We start from the raw sequence: 19,808 nt of genomic DNA on the forward strand, positions 1-19,808 counted from the left end.
AAAAACACTTTCTCTGACTTTGAACTGAAAGCTTTCCCACGCTTTGAAAAGCAGATTTCCTCCCCTAAAAATAGACAATGAAATAAAAACCCATTTTATTCCATAATTGCCTTTTTTTAAGGATGTAATCAGTTTTAAAGCAACTAACTAAAATGAATGAAACAGAATACTAAAATATGTTTCTATGCAGACTTTATTAATTATAGATCTTGCAGGGGTGTCCAAACTTTTTGCAGTATGGGGCAAAAAATATATATTAAAAAAAAACTAGTTTTATTGGGAATTTTAAAAAAACCCAAGTAGATCTTAATGTAAGTTTTGAGTTAGATTTTTATGTAAATACAGTGAAATTTTTATAACCTCAATTCAGTTTATTTACATTGCACCATTTCATAATAACAGTCGACTCAAGGCACTTTACACGAAAAAGGAAAAGTATGGTATAATGGTATTTATATACAAATATACAACCTTAATCTCATCGCTCTCTGTATTTTTTGTGCCTCCGTTTCCCAAACATACTGAAACATCTGCTCCCTTCAGGACATCTGAACATAATCTTATTCATGCAATTTAAGTTTCTCTCGTCGTTATTAATAAGTTGCATAAAGTAGAAGCACTGCAAGCCTAAAGAAAAGACAAAATGTTGTGAAATGTGTCAGAAGAACTGCAAACAAACACAGTTCAGATTGTTTTGATGTCTTTCTTATCAGTTATTTTTAGAGACGAAACAAAAACAACTTTGTAAAGGTGATTTTTCACATGAGAACAAAATGGTGACATCTGGTCTGACTTCATTCCCAGAAAGAGAAATGTTTTGGTATTTGTCTCTAAGATAGGAATGTTGTCCGTCCAAGTCGATGCAACATGCTGCTTGTTTTCACTTAATGCACATTCTCAACAATCAATCTGAAAGTCAACGCCACCTTCAAAAACATCAGCAAATCTCTGAGAGCAGCTCATGTGACAGCAAGAGAAAAAACTAGAAGAATAAAAAATACACTGCAATGGGGTAAGAATTTGAAAGTATACAATAAATCAGTTAAAATGAGCATCTGGACTGTTGCTCCTCTTTGAAATTATTGAAAAGTCAACATTTTGAGAAACACTGCAAGCTTTAGACGCAAAGTACAAAGTAGTTTTAGGTCTAAGTCTCAATAAAATAAGTCTGAGTTTAAGCTCCACAAGCCTGGAAGAAACTTCTGCAGAACAGCAGAAACACTGACATCCTTTAAATCTTGACCAAAGACCCACATGTTCAGACCCACCTGTTCAGACCCACCTGTTCAGACCCACCTGTTCAGACCCACCTGTTCAGACCCTCCTGTTCAGACCCTCCTATTCAGACCCACCTGTTCAGACCCACCTGTTCAGACCCACCTGTTCAGACCCACATGTTCAGACCCACCTGTTCAGACCCACCTGTTCAGACCCTCCTATTCAGACCCACCTGTTCAGACCCACCTGTTCAGACCCAGCTGTTCAGACCCACCTATTCAGACCCACCTGTTCAGACCCACATGTTCAGACCCTCCTGTTCAGACCCACCTGTTCAGACCCACCTGTTCAGACCCTCCTATTCAGACCCACCTGTTCAGACCCAGCTGTTCAGACCCACCTGTTCAGACCCACCTGTTCAGACCCACCTGTTCAGACCCTCCTATTCAGACCCACCTGTTCAGACCCACCTGTTCAGACCCACCTGTTCAGACCCACCTGTTCAGACCCTCCTATTCAGACCCTCCTGTTCAGACCCACCTGTTCAGACCCACCTGTTCAGACCCACCTGTTCAGACCCACCTGTTCAGACCCTCCTGTTCAGACCCACCTGTTCAGACCCACCTGTTCAGACCCACCTGTTCAGACCCACCTGTTCAGACCCACCTGTTCAGACCCACCTATTCAGACCCTCCTGTTCAGACCCTCCTATTCAGACCCACCTGTTCAGACCCACCTGTTCAGACCCACCTGTTCAGACCCACCTGTTCAGACCCTCCTGTTCAGACCCACCTGTTCAGACCCTCCTGTTCAGACCCTCCTGTTCAGACCCTCCTATTCAGACCCACCTGTTCAGACCCACCTGTTCAGACCCACCTGCTTCTGAAGCATCATCAATGAAACATGAATCAACAATCTGATGTGACACCTGACAAAATATGACGCTTCAGTTGTTGACTGCATTCTGCGATTTTTATGGTTTTATCATGTAAATCACTTTGAAAGGCTTTTTTGCTGAAATTGATAAACTTTGTTATTGATTTATGAAAATAGTCTTAAAACTATAATGTGAAATTTATTATCATGACAGGTACAGGGACGCACCGATACAATAATTTGGGTCAATATTAGAGGCCTGGCAGATATTATCGGATAATTTGACATCCGATAATATCGCTTTGATGGCCGAGAACCAATATTTAGCAATGTTATTTATATTTTGACACCTTTGAAAAAAAACAAAAACAACCAGAAACAGATAAAAATAAATATCTGTTGTTCATATCGACCCAGTTTCATTTATCGATACGTTAAATCATGTTTTTTAGAAACTGATGAAGTATGAATCCTTTATAACCCAGTAATATTATTGAAAATGGTCTCAAAATTACAATATTACATTTATTACAATAATTTCTTTCACAGTTTGTTGTTACAGACCTGTAGTTGTAATCCAAAAATCAAAGCCTTGTCATAGAAAGCTAATTGCCCATAAACGTGTGACTGAATGAAGACTTTGATCAGAGCCGTTCGGTGAGAGCAGAGGTCGGCGGCGGCGGCGAGCGGTTTGGGTTCAGTGACTCAGTGTTTCCACAACGGGATCTGCTGAACAAGAGGCCTCCCACAACACTGCTTCTGTCAGCGTTTCAGACCGAACCGTGCTGAATGGGAACAGCTGGCATCCAGTCAAACAGACGTAATGAGAGAGTTGATGCTCTTTCTGAAGCGGCTGGGCGGGAAATAATCTTCCTGCCTCAGAAAACGGGTAGCTCTCCAAATTGTTCATGTTAGGACATGAACAATTTGGAGAGCTCTTACACTGTGGATGAGAGTAAAAACTATTCAAAGTTACAAACATCCGTAATAATAGTAAGTGAGCTGAACGAAACCACGCTGTGGCCTTTCTGGCCAATAAAGCTGAGAGCTGTGCAGCAGGTGTGCAGGAGGTAGAAGGCTTTTCTGCATAAAGCTTTCTACAGAAAATGTTTGCCAACAACTACAAGCCTGTTTCCAAAAAGCCCATGAAGATGAAAGGCAGCAGGAAAAAGAACCACATTCAGTTTAATATCTAACCACAGTTTATCTCAGTTTATCTCTTTAACGAACACAAGAGCTAGAGGAGGAGGGCAGTCTCACGCCTCAGACGACTGGGAGATATTCAGATTTTCCTGATGTTTCAGTAAAATCAGTAAACAAGCTGACTTCGTGGAGCTCATTTTTACCGGTTCCGTCGCTCTGTGAGTCGGTGCTGCTGGAAGGAATGCTCTTGTTGTTGACAACAGTCCAGTTTCAGAGGGATTTACTGGAAAGAAAAGCTCAAACCAGTATGTGGCCCGTGCTCCACTTAAAGCACCACACACGGAGAGCCAGATTTATTTCATTGGCAGGAAAATCAGAAGGCGAAAAACGACAACAAAAAAACCCAAATCTGTTAGTGAAAAGGAAGCAGAGCCTCATGTAAACCGCCTCTTTCATTTGCTTTGGACATGATGAAGCTTCCAAATAACAGCGAGAAAATCTTAGTGGTCTCATTACCTTATCTGGTTTTGTCACATAAAAACGAAATTACTACAATTACTGCTTAATACCAAGTTACACAAGGCGTATCATTAAAAACCAGCAGCCAAAAGCAGCATGTAATGTAAATCAACAATATCTGAGATTTCTGAGCCAGGTTGTGTTTTTGAAAAACAACAAGACTGGAGCAATAAAGATCTCTTTATTAGGTTTTTAAATATGTAGGTCATGCAGTTTTCTTATCAGGAAAATATATCCAAAATATTCAATATATGAGCTGCTAACAGAGTCGAGATATCAGTTTTCAAACTCTGTCATTAAGAATACCAGCATGGAAAACAGGACCGAGACGCTACCCAAACAAAATCTGCAACATATTCAAACACAAACACTTAGCTGGAAGGATCTTCTCTGTTTCCCTTTTCTGACACACATTCCAGACAAGTTATGCAAACAAGCTCATAAAACTGCCTGCATAGGAACACGGCAGCGACAGGTTCGTACACACAACTACCTACGCTGCTCTTGCAAAAAAATTTAAAAAGGTGTCAAATCGAACCAAACCACTCCCTCAAAACAAAACCAGGAGCCAAGAGAAAGTGGATCAAAAGATTTGGTAGAGAAGTTATTCATAAGTTTAACTCCTCAAACAACTTCCTGCTTTTCTTGAAAACTATCTGCGTCCAAAATACGAAAACATTTCAAGCACTAAATCTATGATACAGCAACTTCATCTTTTGTTGATTTGTCTGCATGTCTGTATTTTCACTCTGCTAACTGCTTGAACATTTTCAGCCCTCGTAACAAACGCTGCAGCCAGGACTGTCCAAAGTGCGGCTCAGGGGCCATTTGTGGCCCTTCGACTGAACTACCAATTTGGCCTGCAGATCCAGATGGAGACTTTTGATTCGTAATCAGGAGGAAATTATTACCAGCATAATTTTCCAACAAAGGAAAATGTAACCAAGTTTTAACAAAAGGTAAAACCAAGTTCACACAGAGACTTTTACTTTGCTGCATCCAAATCATCTTTTATGTTTTATTAAATTTGGCTAAACACAGCAAGCGTTTTGAAAAGCATTTACCCAAATCCTGCATTTGTTTTTCTGAAAACAAATTTCTTCAGTCCAGCCAAAACACAACTGAAAACTAGATTTCTTTCTTTTAATCGAGCAAACAAGGGCGGATTAGGGCCTTTGCAGAAACAAAGGGTTTGTTTGGCACAATCTTATTGACACCAGTTAGTCTAAAATAAAAAAAATCCAATCATTTCTCAGCAGCCTTCCTGATTCCTGCTGAAGCAAACGGGTCAGAGCTAAAACCATCTGCCTGTCCTCACCTGCTGCCATGACAGGAATGCAGTTCCCACCTCATAACACACACACACACACACACACACACACACACACACACACACCACACACACACACACACACACACACACACACACACACACACACACACAGCAGGAGTGACATACTACACCAGCTGCAAACAGACTGGGAAGCCTGGCCGGTCCGCTGCACCCACAGGAAAGGTTCATGTTTACCTCAACAATGCCCAGCGGAAACGAAGCTCAGCTGCTGTAACTGAGGGACTGCAAAACAGGTTTCAATAGGCGGCCAGAACTTCACCTTGTAATTATATTCATGACGCTGCAGAAATATGAATCTGAACATATTGATCTTTATCACATCACAACCATGTATTTCAGTGGGATTTACATGATGGGCCATTATAAAGTACAGGATATTTGTGATGAGAGATCTGTTTGATCAGATTCTACAAAGTCTGAAAAGTAGAAATGGAGCCTCCTGCACAAAGTCAACAACAAAATACTAGTCTTTTCCAGCAGCCATTGTACAGCGCAACCTAAACCAGTTTACTGTTTAGGTTGCTAGGTGATGGATGGTGCCTGCTGATTGGTCATGTTACATTCTGGATGTTTTTGAAAGGGTTAATTTTCCATACACCAAAAAACATCAACAAATTACAGAAAAACTGACATTTTTAGAAGAAGCAGAAACCAAAATGGAAGTACAAAAACATGCAAAATCTGACTTTTTGAGTAATATAATCCCTTGTTTATTTCTATTCACTCATGCAGATTTCTACACATTACTTGAAGGCTAAAATTGACTGCAATAATAGGGAGAAAATGGCGAACAGATCTATGAAACGCTCAACTCTCATTTGGCAGAAAAGACCAAGAACTGACTCCCCAAACCTCCCCAGTCTTTCAGCCTCTCCAGCCCCGTTCCTCGAGTCAGGAAGGATCTTTATTGGATCAGAGAGTGAAGCTTTCAGAGTGCCGGGTCAGGAGAAGGCTACGTTTACTCCCTGAGTCAATCACAAACACACTACCTTCCACAGGCTTTCCCTCTTACACACAGACTTTATTGTTCCCATTAATTTCAGACCCTGATGTTTTTTGCTCCCAGTTCTCGGCACGTTTTTCTTTGTTGATGTTTTTTCTGGCATATCTGTGCATGCTTTCAGTGTGGGTGCGTTCAGTTGCGCTACATTTACATCATGCTTTAGAGAATGAGCCTCAACCTGGTGATGTTTGTCGCTATCTGCTGCTTTGGCTCACAGACTGAGAAATGTGCTGGCACAAAGTGCAGATGTGCTTTTTATTCACATCTGCAGCGCATGTTGGCAGTGACTGTACACAAGAACTAAAATTAAAAACACTCATACTGTGTGTATGAAAATAATCAAGCGCAGGACCAGATGCTCGTCTGGCTGCTACTCCCCTTAAAATGACTCATTTTTCTGACTCCACTGTAAAATACATTGAGCAATGATAAACAAATCTGTTGGACAATTTCCTCTGATCGATGGCCAACAGGTGAAATACTTGAGGGTTAGAAAATATGCTTCAATGCATAAAATAACTGGTAATTATTTAACTTTTTGATGGATTCATAAATGGTTTCTTTTATGATCGATGTTTGACGGATTTGAATCACACCCAGGTTGACAAATGAATTGATTTTTCTTTAATCAGCAGACTTTTAAGAAAACTGGAAATCAGTTTCTGTCCATACTAATCCGACTTTTGAAGGAAGTTGAAGGAAGGACTTTGTGCCTTCTGTCTGGTTAATTATTTGCTCATTTTTTAACAACTGCTGTCAGGCATGCTGCTCAAGTCAAGGTTTTAATTTTATGATACCAAGTTCAGGTCCTGCCTCATAAATATCTGACATCACCTTGAACCATAAACCAGTCAACAAAAAAGCCAAATGTGACGTTAAATCATCAAAACACTTTTCCAACTTGCTTCTTTTGTTTTGCAATATTGATTAAATTCTTTCACATTTTGCAGTTTCCATTAACCTCATGGATAAAAAAAACGTTGACGGAGAAACTGAATATTAGCTGAAGGTTTTTATGACCTTCAGCTAATTGGATTATTTGTGTGGGTAAGTGGACGTTTGCATGATATTGTGATTTTACTGCAACATAAATTCATCAGGAAATATGAGGTCTTACTCCAACTACACTTCCAGGAACAGCTTACATATTTCCACAAGCATCTGTAAAAACACACCCTCATGTTTTCAACCTTCAAGTTTTCAAGCACGTCATCTGTGTTGCTCTGAATCAGCTCAGGAAAAGCGGAAACTTGTTGCCGACTCATTTTCCCGTGCAGCAACCATTCGTTTTACGCCGTGGAAGGATTTTTACGACAGCCTGCTTCATTATGAAACCATTTATCTTTACCCAACAACCTTTTTCCAGCTTCAGATCGAGTTTTGTGCACCAATAGTTGCACGTTTGTCTTTCAAGTTTTGTATGATGCATCATTCCTATTTTGTCTTTTTCTACACCTTTGCAGAGATGAAGCTGATTACGTCCCCTCAACATGAACCATATCAGATGTTTTTGTCTGTTCCCAGCAATGTCATGAGGTTAACAGTGTGCCACTCTGACAGGATGTGTCACCAGTTCAGTTTCACATCAACATATGTTGAAACCACTGGTGCTCCAACCAGGTGACGAACTAAAAACAAACTTTTTACTTTCATATAAAACATCCTTCATTTGTTGCTCCTCAAAACCTTAAGATTGTCTTTATTTGTATGTCAGGCCACTTTTAGGAACTGGACTTGCTGTAATTCGTCTGCATCGTCACTTGAACCGACAGCTGTCGGGGATACCACAATAGGTTACCTTCACATTGCTAATAATAACTCCGTCACGTGGGAAACTAGCTTACACCTCTCAAACCGTCAACCACAACGCTCTCATATGCTGCGATAGAGCAGCAATCATGCAGCAACAATCACAAACTTAATGAACGTCAGAAAACAGGACAAAGATCAACGATGCAACGGCTGAAGTTTCAAACCGTCTTGTTCTTGTCCACAATAAAGACAATCAAATTTTGTCCAGAATAGGGGGACCGTTGGGGTTTTGTGTTGATATTTAACAACCATGGGAGCTGATTTATAGAATGATTAACTGATTATTTTTGTATTCAGTCAATCCTTTTTGACCTGGGTTGGAATTTTTGCTTTGATTTGTGGTGATAAAACATTTAGTGGTGGATCTTCGTCTCTTTCTGCCCTCAAGAGATTTAGAGATGTGGACATTTCACATTTACCATGAACAGGTTTCAGTGTAAATGATAACACCAACTCTGAAATCTTTATTTTCATAACCATAGCTGGTTTAAGGTTTGATCCTAATCCATGTAGAGGACGGTATCCTCTAATCCTCGTCTTTGCTGCTGATTCTCTGTAACCGTAATAGTGGAGATAAGGAAGACCGAAGGTGAGAGGCTTTTTTAATATGGGGTGAAATATTAATGTGTGTCACTAACTGCCCTAAATGTAGAAAATGAAGTGTAACCTAAAACAAGTTCAGGAGAGCAGCCTGGGGGGCGTGTCTGATGTTTCTGGTCTGTTAACTGGTTTTTTCCTGACTGTGTTTGAACATGCAAACGCAGTCAGGATACATTTTAATAGGAAGACTTTCCTTTAAAAAAATAATAAAAAATCCAGGGCACATTTCTTCTACAGCCTAATTATTGGCAGCTTCAGGTAACACCAAGTACTGGAAATGCACCACTTCTGATGGACAAACAGCTTCCTGGTTGAGAGGTTCTCAGATTAGTTAGTAGTAACGGCTTTCTGTTCACATCCAGGTTTACCGCTGCAAACACTGGCAGGTTTAGCTCGTCTGCTAAACGAGCAGCAGAGACATTTACCACAGAGTCAACAAAAACAAGCCACTGCAGCCACCAAAGTTTTAAGGAAATTAGCTGGAAAGCGTGCATGACTAATCCAACTCCAAACGAAGTTACCAGCTCCATAACTGCTAGTGGGAGTACTTTTCTCCCACTGGCTCCTTTTACCCAAACACCTACGGTTGCTCTGGTCACTAATAAATCACAGCAGAGGTTCAGCTGCTACTCTGAACAAAAAATGCCCTGAGCCACATTAAACCCAGTTAGGCATAAATCAAAGTAAAATGTAAAGAAAACAGACAATCCTCTACGTCTGCATAGTTCAGCTGGAATCTGGTGCCTTTTGGAGCCACTTCCTCTGACTCAAGCAGTCAACAACTGGAAGAAACGTCTCAGACCAGAACGGGAACAATTCAGCTCAACCAGAGCAAAGGTGTCTTACTGCTGCAGGAACAAAGACACACACTTGGTTGGGTTAGTGCTGGGAAATTAGATTCAACTTGAAAAAACTAATCACGGAGAAGTTTTCAGGTTTTTATAAAGTGTTGGTGAGAAATTGCATCGACATTAACAAATATTGTTTTCTGAATAACAATAATTAAACATGTTTTTATTATGTACCCAACAGGAGGAAAATATCCCCTTCAGATTTTATTTAAACAGTAAAATGGTGCAACCATTTTTATTTAATAACTTCCTATTTACAGATTAAATAAGGACAGAAACGACGCCAGAAGAATAACCAGGTATTAAAGTGTTTCTTCACTAATAATGTTCTGGTTTTTATATTTAACAAACATGTTTAATTATCTAATCATGTTGCTGCAGTTTAATATTTCAACAGAAAATGTATATATTTCTAAGTATTTAAATGCCAGTCTCTTAAAAATATGTTAATAAAAACTCTGAAGACTTTTTGTCTCTATTTTGGAAAATCTAAACTTGAGACACGAATTAAAAAAATAGCAATTGAAGTTGAGACTTAAAATTTAAAACGAAGTTTTGTCTGAGTTTATCTGTTGTGTTATAATTTAAATAGTTTAAATTATGTCAAAAATATTTGCTGTTACAGTTAATAATTCAATTCAATAATTTGAACTTCTGGGTTACAGTAACAATAATAGAAGCCACTTTTCTGATCAATTAAAACGAGCTCAGTAATGTTATTTATTTATTTATGTTTTCTCTCTTTCTACCAAAATCTGCTCATCAGTCTGGAGTTTTTGTCTCAACTAGCTCTAAATTTTGTTTACAGAGAATTTATAGTTGCACTTTATTTTCTGTTGTTTTGTTTATTTATTTTGGATATTAAAATGTCTTCCAGTTAAATGTTCATTAGAATTTACTAATATTTGATAATGTGTTCTTTTTCTGTAATTACCATTACAGGACTAATATTGTTTGAAAGCAACAATATTAGTTTATCACAATAACCTTTGGGATAATTTATCATCTCTTATTAAGAGTCGTTGGTTTTTTTAGAGTCGCTCCATTGACATTTTTATTCTCCTGTTGGTTTTTCTTTGCCTCTCTGCATAGAGGCGTAAACAAACAAACAAACAAATATCGCCCTCCAACATCTTTGAGCATCACGTTATTTGCTGATATGCCAGCGGTTTTTGGCCGCTGCAGACAATTACTCTGGTCCGCTGCTTCTTCTTCTGCTCTGTTCCTGGTGGCTCCGAAAGCAGCAAGCTGCCACTTAAGAGTCTCTCTCTCTCCTTCACTCGCACTTTCCCTGGAGAGCCTGCGGCTTCGAGATGGCTGGAATTCCCATAAAGTCCAATCTCAGCAGCGCGCAGCCAAAACCGCCGTAAATCACCCCGGCAAGATTTGTCGTCCGTTACCACCACGGCGTCTGGACGGCAACGGCGAAGCAGGGCAGGGAGCGAAGGGCCGGACGAGACGGGGAAAAGTTGACGAAGCACTAAATGTGGGCCGGCCGGGCGAGTTTCCCGCCGAGCCCAACATCTGCCAGGGAGACGGACTCACCTTCATGCAGCACAAAGTTTCCAACAGAGCCACAGAACCAACCGCTTTGAGTTGGTCCACTTGGGAGCAAAGACGTTTTTAACTGCTTTTTCAATGAATATTAAGGTAAACTTGATGTTTGAACTATTAAATTGTGCATTGTTTTATCATTTCATAAAGAAATCAATCATTTTCCTCCCAGCTATTCTAGAGTCTGGATCTGAACTGAATCTTTATCCTGATGGAGGAAAGACGACGACCGTCTGGTCGAGTTTTCCAACAATCGACTTCATGTTTCACTGCAGGATGTTTTGGTAGCTTTAGGACGTCATTATGGGAACACAGGTTCAAATCCAGCTAAAAGAAACCCGACCCTCTTCCATGTTTCATATTTTCTGTCATAGCTTCAATTTTAAAGCTGATGTAGCTCTACTTGTATCCCATCAATCTCAGTATCTTCTGCCAAATAAAACGTAAGGCTTGTCAACATGAACGTTGGTCAGTCCAGTTTCTGGGTTGTTTTACACCAGTTCAGATCCTGCACACTTGACCTCCAGCAGAACCAAAGTAAGATGAATGCATAAACATTTTTAGAGTTTGCTTCAAGAGAATATAGTTAATGGTAACACAAATGAGTCCTTCTGTATCGGGGGAATAAATACATTTTAAAGTAAATGTATGGAGATTGATTCCAGATTACAGTTACTCATCAGTTGCCAACTTTTACAAAACTACTGAAGAGAAATTTTGATAAATGAGTAAAATTTAAAACAGCAGCTGACTCTGAGGTTTGTGTATAAAAACAACATTGTTTTAGCTTCTACTTCAAGCTCTTCACAAATATCCTCTCTTGGTGCAACTGTAGCAGTTTGGTTCACAAACAAAATCACAAAGGAGAAAATTATAGACTTTTCCAGGAAAACAGATCAAGCAAATCATGAATATTGTATTATAAAATAGACCTAAAGTGCATTTTGTACTATGATGCCGTCACTTCCCTCTGTGATCAATACTTTCTTGGATGCAGTGAGACTTCATCCAACAGTTTTTCAAAGAGGCAACACTCACTGCTTCCCGTGGCCATTTGTCCAATCAGCAATAACTGCAACATGTTACAGAGACATTCTGCAGAACTAAGTCAAATAACCAAACAACCACCAAGAAATCCACTGGTGGAGGATTTCCAGTGCCAGTTTTACTGGTGCAAAGTGGTGATCAGTCAATCTTTATCTGATCAATAAATCCACCAAACTGAGAGAAATCAGGTTGTTCTGATAACAACACTCCTCGGTGTGGATGTTGTTACTGAGTGAAGTTCAAAAATGTCTGTTTTAGGAATGAATGATTTTGTTACCAAAGATCTGGATATTTTGGCTAAATTTCACCAATAGCGGTTGTGACTTTTTATCATTCGCCTTATTGATCACAGACTATAAATGAGGTTGAGTCAGCAGTCAATCAAACACTATGTTTTCGACCAATTTTGAGAAAAAAATTACAGTAAAATCAGGACAAATGTGGGGATTTGTTGATTTTGTGTGAATTTAACTGGAATAACTTATTGAAGTAATTTAGAGTCTAAAGGGCCACATAAAAAGCTATTGCGGACCAGATTTGGCCCCGGGCCTTGAGTTTGACAGATGTGGTCTACAATCTTCATCTCTGTCTTTGATAATTGTGAACAAAACATGGTAGTTATGATTTGCACAAAAGCCTCTCTGTAAAGGTGCAGAGAGCCTTTCTCCGACCCGCACACCCACAAACAAACATCAGACAAGGAGAGCTTTTAGAAACGCTTTTCCTTTTCAACCTTTTTTCTGATAGTCCAAGGAAAAGTGCTCGCCCAAAACGGCTGCCAGCAGTTGAACATGGATGGGAGTACAGCGGCAGCTATTTTTGGGGCAGGGAGCGTAACCGAAGAACTGACAGGCCAGCTGTGTTTCCCCAGCTTCATGAAAGGAAGGAGGAGGAGGAGGACGAAGAGGAGGATGGGAACGAAGAAATGAGCACATTTTTACTGGCGTCAGCCTTGCTTGGGGTTTACACCAACTACATCCTGAGGGTAATGCAAGATCCTGAGAGGAAAAGCTGTGACGTTAGATTGGGTTTCAACAAGGCAGACGTGTAATAAAGACGGATTTTCCCAAACATAAGCAAATCCTCTGAAGTAGTTCCTGAACAAAAGTCAGTTCTGCTCATTTAAACGTGGAATATGTCCTTCATCTGCATAAATGCCACAATAAGCAGAACTTTTCTCTGGACTATAAAACGCCACAAAGGTTATTATTTTGATAAACGGTAATGTTGTTGTTTTAGAACCATTTTAAAGTAGTTTCATGGTGATGCCATAAACTCTAATAAACAGTTAACACTGGAAGACATTTTAAATATCCAAAACAAATAAACAGAAACACCAAATAACATGAATTATGAAATCTCTGTAAACAAAACTGTTTCATCATTCAGTTTTTAGGTAGAAAAAGATAAAAGACGAAAACGATAAATCATGCAAATGTAAATTAGAGTTTATTTTAATTTATCATGCAATTAATTGATTTATTGATTATTGTGACAAGTCTAGTCTCAACTAAACCTGTTTTTGAAGGAAAATGTTGTTTACAAAAACTCCATAATTATTTTGTTGTTGTTTTGTTTATTTTGAACATTTAAAGTGTCTCCAGTGTTAAATGTTAAGTAGCATTTAGACATCATTGATCTTTGAGAATGTGTTGCATCATTATGCTTTTTTAAGACACTTTCTTGTTTTGCATAAAGTTAACTGGAGCCTCTTATTCTCTGGTCACATGTCTTTTTCCTGTTGCTTTTTCTGCACTGAATCTAAACAACTGAAAATGTGTCAGAAAAGCAGTTCAGACATGTTTTCCATGCTTTCTGCTCCAGACTGCTGGTTCTGCAGGGCGCACCGTGTGGCGTCCCTCCTGTTAGCATGTTATTCTGCTAATAGGAGAAATTAAATTCTAATTAATTTAAGCCACAAGAAACTCATTATTGACTCGGTTCAGTGAAACTCCGATGAGAGCAGAAATAAGGAAGGTTCCCCTCCACAGCGGGCTGGTATGTCACTTTCACTAACTTTAGCAAAGCATTGCTAATTTTCCCCATGAAGAAGGTAGGATGGTTTTATTTACCTCTGCCGTCCGGAAGAGGGGCGGCTTCTTTAAAGCCAGTTTAAAAGAAGTTTCCATGGCTCCGGTCATTTTCATAACTTCGGTTCAAACCTCTTCAGGCTTCGTCTCCTTTCCTCCTTTCTGATTTCACTTCTTGCCTCCTGGCTGCTCCTTCGCCGAACCGGGCCAAATAAATCACATCCTCATGGATATCGCGGTCCAGCCGAGCGCGGACGGAGTTCAGTCCAAGCGAACCGCCCGGGAACTCCTTCTTCTCCTGGAGGGAAGGAAACAAACTTCACTTTCAGCGAACTGTCCGTCCCCGCTCGCACGAAAACGAGTCAGCGCCATTAAAGTGTGACAGGAACTAGCATGTGTTTGACCTGTTCGCCTGTTTTCGGCACATTTTGGCTGGAAAAGTGAACTCCGCTTCGCGGCCAGCGGCAGTCATATCCAGGAGCTCAGATTTTTTTTTTTTTGATCCCTCCTCCAGCAGAGTTGACGACATCTGTTAGTGGTGCTGCATTCACGGCGGTCGGAAAATTCACACCCAGGTGGTTGTAGAGCTTTCAGAGCCCGACTTGAGTTAAAATGTTGGATCTTATTAAGTCCTAGTTAGATTCCACTCTTCATCGCTGGTTTTATTGCTGTTATGCGTTTGTTAGTGTAAATAAATACAGCACTCGACAATGTGTTTAAAACTTGTCCCTAACTAGCTTACATTTCTAACGCCACAAAAACTGGAAAATACACTTTATGTGACGTCATTGAAGGCAGCAAACCTGGTTAGTTTGGCTGGATTACATTTAGCCTGGGATTATTATAATTTCCTTCTATTATTGTAATTTCAGTCGTCAGTTCACTACTTCTACGAAAAATACATAATTTATTCATTTTGTCCTGTTAAATACTGAGTCGGTACTTCATATATTACATTAAATTAAGGGATAAGATTAAATAAGTGTTCACCTCCGACTCCTTTTGAAACACAAAAGTAATGATAAACTAATTATTTTATTCTTGCACGTTTTCTCTTGTTCTATTTATTGTTTTCAAAACCCAGTTTGAAATAAATATAAATAAATGTTTCTTGTAAGCGACTCTCAGTTTTGCCGTTTAGTGTTTTATGTTTAAGGAAAAACAAAATAAACAAATGGGAAGTTTTAAAATCAGATTTCTACTATAATAGTGGTTTCAAAATCACAGATTAAGTATAACAGTTAAATTGATGAATATATTTAAATAAATGTCCACCATTTATGAATTTAGCATAATTATTTTCAGCAGCAAAATACATCAAACTGATTAAACAGTTTCTTTTATAAACAGCCTTACAAAAATAGAGTTAACAGCTAAAAATAAAATAAAAAACAACCTGAAATTGTAATTATTTTAAAGTTTAGTAGAATAACAGCTTAATTTTCACCACAAAGCCTGAAGGGAGTTGACCCACAGCTGCTCAGATGAGTCTTGTACTTTCCCTCCTTTCTTTTTTCTTTTACTGCATAAGTTTGTTTGTGTTTGTGTTGGTCTCTGGGTCGGAGAGCCCGACCCAGAGACCGCAGAGCCCGACCCAGAGACCGGAGAGCCCGACCCAGAGACCGCAGAGCCCGACCCAGAGACCGCAGAGCCCGACCCAGAAACCGCAGAGCCCGATAGGACTCCTCCTTCAGCCTGACAGCATCCCTCACCGAAGGCGTCCACCAACGGGTTGGAGGGTTACGGCAGCGACCCGGAGGGGGGGGACCCATGTTTCCTCTTCGGGCTGAGTCCGGCCGGGCTCTATGGGTAAACGCCCGGCCACCAGGTGCTCGCCATCGTGCCCCCCCTCCAGGCCTGGCTCCAGAGTGGGGCCCCGGTGACCCACATCCAGGCAAGGAAACACCAAGTCCAAAGTTCTTGCCCATCATAAGGAGTCTTCGGGCTGCGCTTTGTCTGGTCCCTGACATGGGACCCGTCTACCTGGGGTGGCCCTACCAGGGGCATGAAGCTGCAGACAGCACAGCTCCAGGGGCCCCTGGGGCCTCGAACCCCTCCACCGCGATAAGATGGCAGCCCAAGGAGTTAAGTTTGGAAACCAAATATTTTCTCATATTTATTCAGATTGTGTGAAATTCTAAACTTATGCAGCTCTTTCCTCAATTATTGTAAACATGTAGAAACAATACCAACAAAACATAAATATATAATAAATATATATACAGATCAAATCTGTTCGAAAGATTTAGTTATCTGTTCGCTCCTTTTTTGTTCCAGGAATTAAATTAACTTTCTTGGTGAAAGAAAAGTCTTTCAGAATCTGAACTTTTCATTTTTATTGCACAACATTCCCAGAAAATTGGGAAAAAAATTATTGAAGGTGACAATTCATAAAAGACATTCTGTACAAATACATGAAAAAACTAAACAAAAAAGAGAATGTACATTTTACACAACCCATTACACGTAGGAGCAACTAATAACTTACTCATGTACAAAGAAGGAAAAGCAGAGATATAAATCTACTATAGCCATCTTGTTTAAGGTAGGCCGATATAGTGAAGCATCTTTAATATGCAGAAGCATTTATTAACCAACAGCAAAAAGAAACATTCATGCCCTTTCTCCATTAAGACTTGGATTATATTCTGGGTGCAACTTGGATGAGCAAACTGAGAACCACTGTCCACTTTTCAGGATTACAGCTGCTTTGTCTCTAAAAAAGGCAATAACAAGTACTGCATTAAATTGATTTATGATGCAGACGAAGCTGTTTTAAAAGCAGCACAAGATGATGGCAAAACCTTCCATTTCTGCATTTGGAGTCAAAAAGGAACAGAAAATGTTGCAAATTAGGAAACTTCTATAGTTTTCCTGCAGCAGGTTTTACTTTATGTGCAAGCAGAGGTGCAACTGACATTAGTACATATCCGCCACTAAATCCTGCTGTAGGTTTTGTTATTCTGTGTGAAACTAAAAATAGTGTTAACCAGTCCATAGACACTCATTATGCACTAATCCTTCTGCCCTAAAGTAGTAAACATAAAAATAAAAGGTGACATGTATAGAAAAGTTAGAAAATACTTCAGCATTTTGGTTGGGAAACAGACATGGAGGTTTTCGCTTTTCCACAGTATAAAGGGCCCCTTCTCAGTCACTGAGATGCAAAAATACATTTATTCAGCCTTCCCTTTTTATTTCAAAGAACACAGCATAAAGTCTACACAGTCAACATTCCTTTGATTAAAATTTATAATAAAGTTTACCTCACAGTTTTCTGTGGGGCAACTGTAAATCAGCCACTGCCCATAGGATCTGAGGTAGTGATGTACCTTGGATAATAGCATCAAAGCACTTTTAGCAAATTGAAATGTTTTACTTCTAATTATAAAAAACTGATTACTTCAATATGACTAAAAGAAAAGGGTTATTTTAAGGCAGAGGGGGCATCTCTTGTTGCAAAACCATTAACGTCATTCGTCAAATGAAGAACTTGTAAACAAACATAAATGTGAAAATGAGAAACATGGCAACCTGGGAAAATTTGTTTCAAGTTCAACTTCATAGTGCCACGTTTAAGATTGTACAGGGAATAAAAGCAGTTAAAAATGATTTTAAACCATGGTGTAGGCGTCTTCAAATTTAGATTTTACTTGGATAAATTTGTAGTCTTTGGCTTTTGCTTCCAAAACAGTTAAGAGTTTTAAAATGAACATTCAGTCACCTGCTCCATTTTAACTCTGTGTCGCCACCAAGTGGTCAAACAGCCACACTGCGTCGCAGCGGAGCGGATCGGGTTAGCGGGCATGGACGGCTGTTTGTGAGGGCCGAAGTTTCTTCAGCTGACTGTTCTGTTCACCCAAACCCAGAAGAAGTCTCATAGTAAGATCTGGGCGACGTAAGGGGAGTGAGTGCTGGCCACGGCCGCCAGCAGGGGCAGGTCGCTGGACTCAATCCTGCAAACAGGAGAGAAATTATGAGATTAATGAAGAGTCAGTCGGTAAATAATGACATGTTTAATGCAGAGTTGCACTGAAAGTTGCAATAAAAGTTTCATTATTCACTGAATAATAACAGTCATGACAGTTTTTATGTTTATGACAGTTGCACCAAATTTTATTTTGCCTGATTTTGTTATTTTTTTTATTACTTATGTGCATTTCCTCCTGGAAATACCAATATTCTCCCATAGCTTTACATTTTGGTCAGTCTGATGAAGTAATTTTAAATATTAAATGATAATTTGATCAGTACTTGAGTATTTTTTACCAAATACTTTTTTACTCAAGTCATTTCTTGGACAGATACTTTCTACTTTTACTCGAGTACTTTTGCTTTGAAGTATTTCTACTCTTGAGTAAATTCCTGGAGTTTCTACCCACCGAATGAAAAACTAGCAGATTTTAACCAAACCTGTTCCATTTGTAGACACAACCACACTTTTTAATTCAAATTTTTTATTGAAAGAAACTGATTTGGAAACATTTTCTTTTGTTATTGGAATTAATTATTGTTAATTTTGTGCTTAAAATAATTTTTCAACTTTATATTTTGGATGTAATTTCTAAATATTAAACGATTAATAATGTGATCAGTTACTCAATAAGTTAACTTTTGACCAAATACTATTTTATTCTTGTTCTAACTGGAGTATAATTTTTGGGAACGCTCCAGTGGAAGGAAGAGGAAACCAGTGCTTACCCCAACACCATGCCCAGCTCTTTCACATGGACTCTCGTCTGGCCCTTCAAATACTCCGCAAGCATTTTACTCTTGAAGTAAATCTCCTGCAGGCGATCTTCAAGGTGCATTATACACTGGAAGACGAACGCAGAAATTAGAAAACAAGAATATTTAATAAAAGAAAATCTGAATGTTCTGACGTACAAAGTTAGGCGAAAGGTTGAGCTTGTAGAGCTGGTAGGTGGACTGCAGGATGTTGGAAACCAGGCTGGACACCAGAACTTCTTTTCCCAGCTTGGTTACGTCGGTGACTCTCCTCTGGCTGCTGGCCACCTGGACCGTCCACTTGTCTGTGTCTGCGATAATGCAGACGGCCTCGGCAATAGGCTCATCCAGTACAGGATGCTGCACAGGACAAACAGGGTTTTATCAAAAGGCTGCAACAAGACGCTTCAATAGTTAACTACAGGAAGAAAAATGAATTCTTAATTTGCAGCATTTTGATTCTTTTATTCAACAGACTCATGGTCCACAAGATGCACAACAACACCACATACAAAAAAACAAGGGAAAAATAAAATATAATAAGTAGAAATAGAATAAAATCTTATTATTTTGAACATTTGCATTAATGCAGTCATGTAGACTTCTCACAACAAGCAATAAATGTATAAAAATAATTTGCTAAACAAATATGATCAGGTTTGTTTTTTAGAACATGATGTGTTTTTAAAACTATACAAGCTTTTGATGATGCTCTATGTGAAACAAAGTAAAGGTAAAATTATTTTCTGTGTTCTTGTCACTGACAGGAATTTAAATATTGTTTTATCCATTTCTGCACTGGTTTTGTTTTTTTTTTTCTTTATTTTTGACTTTGAAATAAACAATAAATTAAACCAATTAATAGCAAGAAAAATCAAAATGATACCAATGATGTAAATTTGAATATTATCATTTATTTTCTCTTTCTGGATGATAAAAGTCTGCAGTTGGTGCTTTGGTCAAACTAGACTTCATAATTCATTTTATTTGTTGTTTCTATTGTTTTATTTACTTTTAATATTAAAAATCTTCTCCTGTTCCAGTTTCAAATGTTCATTATCAATATATTACTT

General features: G+C 39.0%; 2 protein-coding genes across 9 annotated transcripts in view; both read right to left on the bottom strand.

The window, feature by feature from the left end:
- rapgef6 (Rap guanine nucleotide exchange factor (GEF) 6) overlaps positions 1-14,500 on the bottom strand; it is a 120,179-nt gene extending 105,679 nt beyond the window's left edge. For all 6 annotated transcript variants that reach the window (XM_055051370.1, XM_055051368.1, XM_055051369.1 and 3 more), the window contains exons 1-2: positions 14,412-14,500; positions 14,050-14,305 (exon numbers count right to left, since the gene is read on the bottom strand). In XM_055051370.1, coding sequence (XP_054907345.1) covers positions 14,050-14,124 — 75 coding nt within the window. In that variant the 5' untranslated portion in view covers positions 14,125-14,305; positions 14,412-14,500. The remainder of the gene's footprint in view (positions 1-14,049; positions 14,306-14,411) is intronic.
- Positions 14,501-16,328: 1,828 nt separating this feature from the next.
- Positions 16,329-19,808, bottom strand: part of fnip1 (folliculin interacting protein 1) — a 35,215-nt gene continuing 31,735 nt past the window's right edge. For all 3 annotated transcript variants that reach the window (XM_055051379.1, XM_055051377.1, XM_055051378.1), the window contains 3 exons: positions 18,895-19,095; positions 18,709-18,824; positions 16,329-17,963 (listed from right to left, as the gene is read on the bottom strand). In XM_055051379.1, the coding sequence (XP_054907354.1) occupies positions 17,885-17,963; positions 18,709-18,824; positions 18,895-19,095 (396 nt within the window). In that variant the 3' untranslated portion in view covers positions 16,329-17,884. The remainder of the gene's footprint in view (positions 17,964-18,708; positions 18,825-18,894; positions 19,096-19,808) is intronic.

The sequence above is a fragment of the Poeciliopsis prolifica genome, unplaced genomic scaffold (assembly GCF_027474105.1).
Source record: "Poeciliopsis prolifica strain line A6 unplaced genomic scaffold, Auburn_PproV2 SCAFFOLD033, whole genome shotgun sequence".
NCBI classification, from domain to species: Eukaryota; Metazoa; Chordata; class Actinopteri; order Cyprinodontiformes; family Poeciliidae; genus Poeciliopsis; species Poeciliopsis prolifica.